General features: G+C 45.1%; 2 protein-coding genes across 5 annotated transcripts; one reads left to right on the top strand and one right to left on the bottom strand.

Annotated features, from left to right (window-relative positions):
• The first annotated feature begins 486 nt into the window (after window positions 1-486).
• On the top strand, window positions 487-4,188 carry LOC125550608. Of its 4 annotated transcripts, none has more exons than XR_007301710.1 (4): window positions 487-711; window positions 795-930; window positions 2,114-2,183; window positions 3,904-4,188. XR_007301710.1 is itself a non-coding variant. In XM_048713631.1 (4 exons), exons 1-3 carry the CDS (start codon window positions 557-559, stop codon window positions 2,134-2,136), a joined length of 276 nt encoding a protein of 91 aa, XP_048569588.1. In that variant the 5' UTR covers window positions 487-556; the 3' UTR covers window positions 2,137-2,183; window positions 3,904-4,188. The 4 variants fall into 4 exon arrangements, 3 of the variants coding, with proteins under 3 accessions (XP_048569588.1, XP_048569589.1, XP_048569587.1); XM_048713631.1 differs by having other exon boundaries at window positions 795-892; XM_048713632.1 differs by lacking the exon at window positions 2,114-2,183 and having other exon boundaries at window positions 795-892.
• A 440-nt stretch (window positions 4,189-4,628) lies between these two features.
• On the bottom strand, window positions 4,629-6,383 carry LOC125553517 (B3 domain-containing protein Os03g0622200-like). Its single transcript, XM_048717287.1, has 4 exons — window positions 6,152-6,383; window positions 5,560-6,016; window positions 5,232-5,434; window positions 4,629-5,102 (listed from the first exon to the last, which is right to left on the bottom strand). The coding sequence occupies exons 1-4, from the start codon at window positions 6,275-6,277 to the stop codon at window positions 4,827-4,829; spliced, it is 1,062 nt and encodes a 353-aa protein (XP_048573244.1). The 5' UTR covers window positions 6,278-6,383; the 3' UTR covers window positions 4,629-4,826.
• Window positions 6,384-9,074: the final 2,691 nt, after the last annotated feature.

Genomic DNA, 9,074 nt, shown 5'->3' with positions numbered 1-9,074 from the left:
TTTTCAAATGCTTGATTAACATTTTTTTCAAATGCATGATTTTTTAATACATGGTCAATATTTTTCCTATATACATTTACCATTGTTCAAATGCTTGATTAGCATTTCTAAAATAGAAGGTTAACAATTTTTTGAATACAATACATGATTAACTTTTTATGAATACATGGTCAAGATTTTTTTATACACAGTTAACATTTTCAAATGATTGATTATCATTTTAAAAATACTTGTTTAATTTGTTTTCAAATATTTGATTAAAAAATTAAATACATGATCAACTTTCTTTCATACCCATTGTATTTTTTATTCATTTTTTCTATACATGAGAGACATTTTCTATATACACATTTAATGTGAAAAACACATTTTTTAGCGGTATGTGAAAAAAACATAGAAACGAGGCCGTGGCCTCCCGCGCCTGGCCGGGCCATCTGGGGTAGATGGGCCAGAAGCCCAGAACTGCACCATTTTTGTAAAACCCTAAACCTCGCCATTTCTAGTTCCCCAGCACGACACCACCGCCGTCCACACCTTCTCCGACGAAACCCTAGCGATGGCGTTCCGCGGCGCAGCCTCCCGCTCCTTCCTCGCCGCCGTCCGCGGCCGCACCGCCTCCACTGTCCCGCGCGTACGCGCGGCCCCCATTCCCGCCGCCCTTCCCCGTCGCATCCCTGCCTCGGCGCCCTCCTCCCCTCTCGCCGCCGCAAGGTAGTCGGGACGAAATGCCTCCCCGATACGCGAGAAATCGGTGATGTGATGTGACTGTAACAAGTGGTCTTAATCCGATGCAGGCCATTGGCGGCGTTGATGGGGTCGCCGGCGTTGGTTGCCGCAAGGCTGACGGGGCACTGCGCGGCGAGCGCGCGGGCGTGCTGTGAGCTCTCCCAGGGTACCCTCTTCTGCCGCACTTCTCAGGATCGCTAACAAGTTAGTTATCATGAAAACATCGTACCTGCCTGCATCACAAGCTGCCCCTTTAACATTCTAGATGCATAATTATTTTTGGGGAACGAAATAATGTTTTTGCAATCATTACTTGCGTGATGCTTTGATATGTGTGCATTGGAAGGATTGCTACCATGGCTTGAAATTTCTCCTGGTCGGAGGGTTGTGGTCTGCGGACCATTGTTTTCCGTTATTTGCTCTATCACTGCAATGGTGCATTTTGGTACTAATAGGTTTTAATATGGAAGTATGCATATGTACAGTGTGATTTGTATTTGAGTATGTCATGTTGAGTTGAAATTGCTTGATGACTATAGTCATGATAATAATATAATTCAGTGTTGGAATTATTTGGAAATGTTTTTTCGTACTGAATTCAAGGGGTTAAAATGCATGATGCGTTTGTCCACATAATGTATGAATTGTATCTGTTGCGGTGTTGTTTGGACACTCATTACTAACCTCTAGGAACCATCTTGATCAGAAGCATATCCTTGCATGTGAAATGTTATTTGGCTGGATTATGTGGGTTAGCTTATTGCACATTAGTCTAGCTCAATCCTTGGTTGGGGCGATTAGAAGGCTTTGGCCAGGTTAACATAAGTACATAACTACCTTACATCATAATAAACCTTGGTCATTATTTACTTTGAAATGCGAAATGGTATTTGTCTGGATTATGTGCGTTAGCTTTTTGACGATTAGGCTAGCTTAATCTTTGGGTAGGGTGGTTAGAAGACTTTGGCGGTCATAATCCATTGCAAACCTAAATTACCCTTAGATTTGTGCTTATCCAATTTTTCATCGGACAGACTTCAGTTGGTCGCGTGTGTGCTGTTTGTTCCCTGAAGTGTGCCAAATTGTTTTCCTTGTTTTTTCGTGGTGCTGTTTGTGCGCAACGATGTTTGTGGACTGGACGATGGGTTGGCGCCTAGCACCTAACCGGATAATACCCGGGTTCTCAGGCTAGGTCTACTGATGGCTTATAGGATGAAAAATGATTTTCCTCGCTAAGGATTTTATCATTAAGTGACATAATAGGCATTGCAGTGGAGAATTGTGTTTGCATGATGATATATCCAACTATCCATTGTTTGCTCTTTTGATGAATTTATATTGCAGCAATACAACTAATATAAGGGCATACGAAATTGGGATTTGATAGGGAAAAATGGGAAAGATGGTTGACGCAGAGGACAGCCAGAATAATTTTGGGACCCATTGCGTCAAATAATGTAGGTCTCTCTATTCCCATGACTGTTTTTGTTAGCAAGAAAATAAAGGAATTGTGTAGCAAGGACCATCAGAGATTAAGAGTCGAAAACATCTGAGTTAGTTGCCGGTGTGCTGACTCATGAACTAGTTGCAACACGAGTAGTTGAGGTTTCAGTTGGAAGCCAAAAAAAGATTCATAGACTAGTCTCGTGGTTAATCATTACTAGTTGAGCGACTCTTAATCATTGTTAAGGATAACCATGAAATAGTTTATAGTTATGTAAGGATTGTTAAATTACAGGGTAAACATACCAGAGGGGATGGCCAAGCACCAATGGCTTCTCCCGAGGGAGAGGAAATTTTGCACCTGACCTGTAGAAAATAGCAAGGAAAAAAGCGGTAGGCGTCAATTGTGCATCTTGCCACTGCCTAGCGTGCATCTCGCCTAAGCGCATGCTTAGGCATGCTTATGTGCACACCTAGCACAATTAAGCACTTGGTGTTCTGTTGTGCCTAGGCACACTTCTTCCCTGAAAATTGTTTGTTTGGAAGGGAGGGAGGTTCTTAAATGGAACCCTGGTATTAATGCGCATAGAACATGAATAGAAACTATAATATGATGGAAAATGTATAACCAAAAATGGAAATAGCAAACCGGGATAGACTGGTAATCATGCGCTTGGTCTGATAAATCTCTGAAATCTGCTTTAAATTCTTGCAGACAGTACATATGGATGTTTGGCTTATGTCTCAAGATCCTGAATGTAAATTATCACTTAAGTGGTCCACTGTGCCAAAATGCTAACCATTCTATTAGTGCATTGGCTCTCACATTAGATTTCATTTCATCTTTCATATTGAACTATGTCCTCATGTACATTATGAATGTGCACCAGGCTCCAATTCTTCCGCACTGCTCTTTGGATTATGTTAGACTGTAAATTTGTGCAAAAAACTCCTTTTTTAACTAATCTCCACATAAAGTAGTAAATAACAGTGAATTGTGAAATTTTTTATTTGAGGATTTCTGTGGTTGGGCTGTTAGAAAATGGAGATGATGAATGACACGTGAGCGACCAATTTAAAGCATGTTGAAGGTGGTGATGTTGAAGCAGTGTACTTCTGCTATTTTGTCAATCTTGTGTCTGTAAGAAATGGTTAATGTGAATTGAATAGCCACGACGAAATAAAGAGCTGTATAACTAGACGTGGTTATGAAAATTATAGCTTTTAATTTTATGTACTGCCTCATGTTCTGTGTTTGTGATGTGGGAAATCTGTTCCGTTGGCAGTATTTGCTATTATGTGAAATTCAAAATCATTCTGAGTTTTCACATATTCATTTCCAAATTATCTTCTGTTCTGTTATCCTCTTTCCGGCTTGAAATAGTCAGATATCGTAGAAAAGCTGCGTCATAACTTTCATGGTTAGGGGGTGCTATCTTTTAAATATGACGATTTGACAACGGAAACCAATAATCTTTCAAGCCAAGGTTTTCCAGTTCTGTTTATTCCAAGAATGCAGATAAACTAGATCTTATGTTACTGTCAAGTATTGTTAGTTAGAATTTTATTTCCTGCTAGTATGTGCTATGATTTTGAGTCCCTAGCATGTTCTAACCTCCTTTGATTTGAATAAAATGCGCCGACCTATCTAAAAATTACCCTTTTATCTTGTACTGCCTATATTTTGTATGATTTTCATGTCGAACCTACCTGGCATGCAACCTTGTTTTGCAGGTACTTAAAGGACGAGTTGCTGCCCTTCGCAAGGATACAACAGTTCTTTTGGGTGCATCTCCTTGGAAGCTCTTCTGGGTTCAGTTCCTTTTCCTGGATTCTGCAAAGTTAAAAAACTCCCCACTGCCGGTGCTAGTTTTTGTCTCCTAGACAAACGGACATTCTACTTGATATTTTTATATATGAATAACGTCCTTTTGATCAGCACATGTCTCATTGGATGGTTCTTGTTTGCGAGGCATGTTGAAATCTTTAATTCGTAATCGGTATCATGCTGTTTCTCTATGAGTCTACACTCGCAGCGAATTTGCAAGTGGGAGTTCAGTGGAATCAAAGAAAGCCCACATGTGATTGTCGATATATTATAGTTATTGATAGCCAAACTGTAGATTGTGTTGTGTCTTCAACCGTTTAAATTTATGAATCTAAAATTTCCGTTTGTATAATTTATAAATAGCTGGTATTGACATGTTTGTAATCATTTTCCTTGTTACTATATCCTTTTCCCTTATCAAGTACTCCCTCCGTTCCAAAATAGATGACTCAACTATATCCTTTTCCCTTTTCCCTTATCAAGTACTCCCTCCGTTCCAAAATAGATGACTCAACTTTGTACTAACTTTAACACAAAGTTGGATCATCTATTTTGAAACGGAGGGAGTATGGTTTTCTCATGTTTCCACAGTTAAGGGGACTCAGTGACATCTTTGTCCTATAGGTTAACAGCAAGCTTCTTCCATGCACCTGCATACCGTTTTACATAGATAAAAGTGAACTTGGGACATACACCGTAGGAGGTATGAAATACATCACGGTTACTGGGATAAGCTCGTATCACCAGCCTCTATTATTATTCCAGTGACACAGCTGTAAGTTCTATGGGTACAGTCGAGCACATAAGTTCACACAGGCAGAGATCAGGTTCAGCGCACCAGGACGAAGCGGCCGTGCAGCCTCCGCAGGACGTGAACGTTGGCCGCCGGTCGCCGCGCACCCTCCATGAACTCAAAAATGCAGACGTCGTGTGCAAGGAGGCCATTGTCGCGGGCGAAGTCGCGCCACCCGCGTCCGCAGAAGCCCCGGCAGTTGTCTCCGCTTGTGTAGCGGACGTGCCACCCCCCTTTCCCGCCGGCTCTCCGCAGAACGATCTCTCTGCCGATCCCTCCCAGGTACTTACCTGCAAAATCCGAGGACACGCCCTGCGGATGGAAGCAACACAGCGCGATCCGAACAAAGCTTAGCATTCCGCTCTTAACACCGCATTTACTGAATATATTGGCATTGCAATCTGCAACCTTGGTCTGGGTTTCAGAAGGAAGGTCACTTACCACAATGCTGGTCCGGGTGGTGCCACGGACATGGCTCGCGTGCATCACATTCACGAACACCGGGTTCCTCGGCTCGACCGGGACAGGGATGCTTGATATCTCCTCCTTGTCTTCCTCTGTCAGATGGAACTCGCTCACGGGCCCATTCTTGCAGAAGTAATACCTATTCTTGGCAGCCGCCTCACCATGATTCATATCAACATCTCCATGGTCTGCAGCAGGCTCAACAGATAAATGCATAACATGCATCTTACAACATTAGTTGCACATAAAATTCCAACTGGTGCATTCGAATTAGTACCGTATGGCATGCCTATATCATGTTTACCTGCCCGGGCAATGCTCTTGCCGGTGCCTCTGTAGAGTGTCATCTCCAGGCCAGCACCGTCGCCTTTCGCCGGTGAAGGCGGATGCGGTGCGCGTTCTTCAGCCTTGTTGGAAGCGTGGTAGCCGCATCGGCGACCTTTAGCTCTGGCAGAGTTCTCTGCTATGTCATTGTCATCACAGCCACGACGTTTGACGGGGCGAGGAGACGGTGGTTTCTGGCAGCCGGCCGAGTCGAACATCAGGACATCAAAGGAGGACGCTCCACTGTATCTGAAGAGCAGGCGGTCTCCTTCCCCGATGCCGTGGTCATCGACAAACTCCTTCCACCCAGACCGGAGGACTACTTCGTCGGTGTCGCCGGCTACTTCGATGCTCCAAGATTTGCCACTATGGGGCTTCAGATTGATGACCTCAGAGATGCGCCCGTTGAAGTTCTTTGCAAACCTACCAGGTAAGCTCTACAGGAAGAACAGCTAGTATCATGAACATAATGATGATATAAATCGAGATCCACACTTGAGTTTACAAAGGCAATATAAGCAAATGCAAGGAGAAAGCTCTGCAGTGAGGGAGGCAGACGGAAGATTCCTGACCATGCTTTGGGCGAAGTCCCCAGCCATGAGCTTGAAGAAGTGCTTGTTCTCATCAGCCATGTGGCTCCAGTAGCAATGCTCTTGCCACTCCGCGCACCGCTCGCAGTTCTTGCCCATCTTCTGCATCTGGGAGGGTATCTGGGAAAGATCACAGAGGATGGATGGATGGATGGAGGTGTGCAGTCAGAGATGAGAACCCACCTGGTGTTCTGATAGCACAGACGGTGCTTCCTATGGGCACTGGACTCTGGAATGCACTACGGCATGTCGGCACACTACTCACTCTAGTCTAAGGCAATGTGTAGACCAGCTGACAGGGTGACACGTTGCTAGGCAGGGTAACAACTGTCGGAAGGTCGTTTCTTCACCTGTCTGTTCGTATCGGAAACGAAAATGCAACCAGGATTATTACAAAAAATTATTAGAAGCATCTACACCAGTATTGAGACGAGCTTAGAACAAACAAAAAAGGAGTTTTCACACATTACCATACTGTATTTTTGCCTGTCAAATTAATTTTTATGCCTAGACAAAGGAAAATGTTTAAAATCAGTCGGATGATTTGTTGGTTTCATCATCCGCGTCCACTGCCGTTCGATCGCTGTGGGGCGAAGCCTCTCTCTGTGCCCACGCGAAGCTGCCCATCTATCTGATTCTGACCGCGCAGCCGTGGTAGTGGCTAGACGCACACCTAAAGCTAAGTGGTCCCAGTAACTGTTTAACAATTCCATTTCGTTTCTACTTTCTCACGTGGTGTTTACCTGCGTAGCTACGCATGTACGTGATGAAGTATTCTCAAGAGGAAACACGTAGCAAGTAGCAAACAAAGATTCCAGAACACCATATTCTTGACTGTGGGTGTTTGTTGGATTTGCTACTAGCAAGCTCATGGTGTCATGGTTGCTTGGATAATGCTTAGGGTAGTGTTCTTGACGCCTTCGCCGCCGCCGCCGTCGTCGAAGCATAGAACCATCGCATCATCATCGGAGCAGCCGGGCTGCTGTCATAGCGTCGACGAAATAGTCGTGACATCGTCACAACATTGTCGTAGCAGGGTAGCATGTTGTCGCAACATCGTCGAAGCAACTAGACCTTCGTGTGCCTTCATCATAGCATCACCGCGGTTGTCGAAGCACGCGGTCGCAGCATCGCCATGACCGTTCGAAGCATGCCGTCGCCGCGGTTCGTTGCAGTATTGTCGCGGCTGTTGAAGCATGCCGTTGCAACATCATCGAAGCATCTGGGTTGCCATTGTAGCATCACCACAGCTACCGAAGCACCCACTGTCCTGGTCGAAGTACGTGGTCGCAGCATCGTCGTGACCGTTCAAAGCATGTTGTCATTGCGGTTTGTTGCAGCATTGTCGCGGCTACTGAAGCTTGCCGATGCAACATCATCGAAACAGTCGGGTTGCCATCATAGCATCACCACGGCTATCAAAGCACCCATCGTCGTCGTCAAAGCAGGCCGTCACAACATCATTGAAGCAGACAGGTTGCCGTTGTAACATTGCCGTGACAGTCAAATTACATCGCGGCCGTCAAAGCTTGTCATCCCAACATCACCGAGGCAGCCGGGTATTGTCGCAACATCACCGCGGCCGTCGAAGCATGCCGTCGTGCGACCGCCGCAGCCATGCCTCACACTACGCCCGCAAACAGCCGAGACCACCCTGGTCTTTTTGAAGCAGCTTATGTCGTGAGAATGGATGACTTTGCTTTTTTTAGGGAAGGTACTTACCTGAACTAGAAGCACCTCGCTGGGTCACATGTGCGTTGCAACAATAACCTTCTCTACCCACAAAAAAATAAACAATAACCTTCTCTGGAGTCGCTGCTACGCATGCCATTAGTCAAACTAGTCAGGGTGGGATAGACATGTGAAAGCGGCTCCCGTGATCAGCTAAGAGAAGAAATAAATTAAAGCGTGGAATCAAGTGGATCGTACGGCTTACAGGACATGCTGGACCAACCATCGGGTGGCTAGCGACCCGGCTGATCCCACGCGCGGATCAGCCGGATGACGCCTAGCATCTGCCCTAGAAAAATTGTGTTGAATTATAGATGTGTCTTGGGTTCATATAAACAATAATTTCTGGTTAATTTCTAAGGCTCAAGTGAGCCGTCATGTCATGGTGGGAAGTTCAGTATTATACCATCATTGAAGGAGAGTTGAGACCTCTATAAAAGATTCTCTTCTATATGCTATTAAACCTTGAGAAGAAGATTTAAAAAAACATGATACACGTGCGCTCCTAATCCGCCGCTTGCCTCATTTGCGCTGTGTTTCGTGAACGAGACGAGCTCAAACCTACATCATGTGTGCATTTTATTTTAGCTGGTCAAGAACAGTTAATTAAGTAGAGATTACTTATGAGTCACTAATGGAATTGCTATTGTCCGAAACGTTAGGCTGTATGCTGTTTGGGGACTGGTCGCGGGCCTAAGCCCAGGCCCAAGACTCTCTACCCCTAGCGCACTCGGTTCCTTCTTGTAACAACCCTAGACGCCACTTTATTGTTTCACCCACTGTTGTTGTTTCCTTCCCATCACGTCGCCCGCGTGCACTGTCGTTCGAGAGAGTAGGCCTCTGGAACTTCGTCCTTGCAATCCTGCACCAGTAGGAGGGCGATAAGGTTTTTCGAGAGTGTCTCAGTATGACTGCTCCGTGTTCGTCTTCCTCCTCCTCCTTTGTTTCGACTACTTCACCGACACCAATCCAATGGCCGGCGCCGCCGCCAAGAAGGCTGTGGAGGAAGTGGAAGCCGTTGCCGTGGCCTTAGCCTGGCCTACTAGAGGGTATGATCTGTTCATCCGCTATTTACTCATGCATGTGCTAGATGTATTTATTGTGTTCGTAGATGTTTTTGGTTCTATGTTCGATACGTCCTCACATGTTTAGATATCGATATGAGCTCCATATT

This window comes from Triticum urartu, chromosome 4 (assembly GCF_003073215.2).
Source record: "Triticum urartu cultivar G1812 chromosome 4, Tu2.1, whole genome shotgun sequence".
NCBI classification, from domain to species: Eukaryota; Viridiplantae; Streptophyta; class Magnoliopsida; order Poales; family Poaceae; genus Triticum; species Triticum urartu.
This window is presented reverse-complemented; position numbering and strand designations above follow the sequence as displayed.

Excerpts from the sequence above, each read along its gene's own strand:
- LOC125550608 (XM_048713630.1), top strand. The coding sequence starts at position 557 with ATGGCGTTCCGCGGCGCAGCCTCCCGCTCCTTCCTCGCCGCCGTCCGC. Across the intron at positions 712-794 it reads TCCCCTCTCGCCGCCGCAAG|GCCATTGGCGGCGTTGATGG; the intron begins GTAGTCGGGACG and ends AATCCGATGCAG.
- LOC125553517 (XM_048717287.1), bottom strand. The coding sequence starts at position 6,277 with ATGCAGAAGATGGGCAAGAACTGCGAGCGGTGCGCGGAGTGGCAAGAG. Across the intron at positions 6,017-6,151 it reads GGGACTTCGCCCAAAGCATG|AGCTTACCTGGTAGGTTTGC; the intron begins GTCAGGAATCTT and ends TTCTTCCTGTAG. Across the intron at positions 5,435-5,559 it reads CAAGAGCATTGCCCGGGCAG|ATGTTGATATGAATCATGGT; the intron begins GTAAACATGATA and ends CAGACCATGGAG.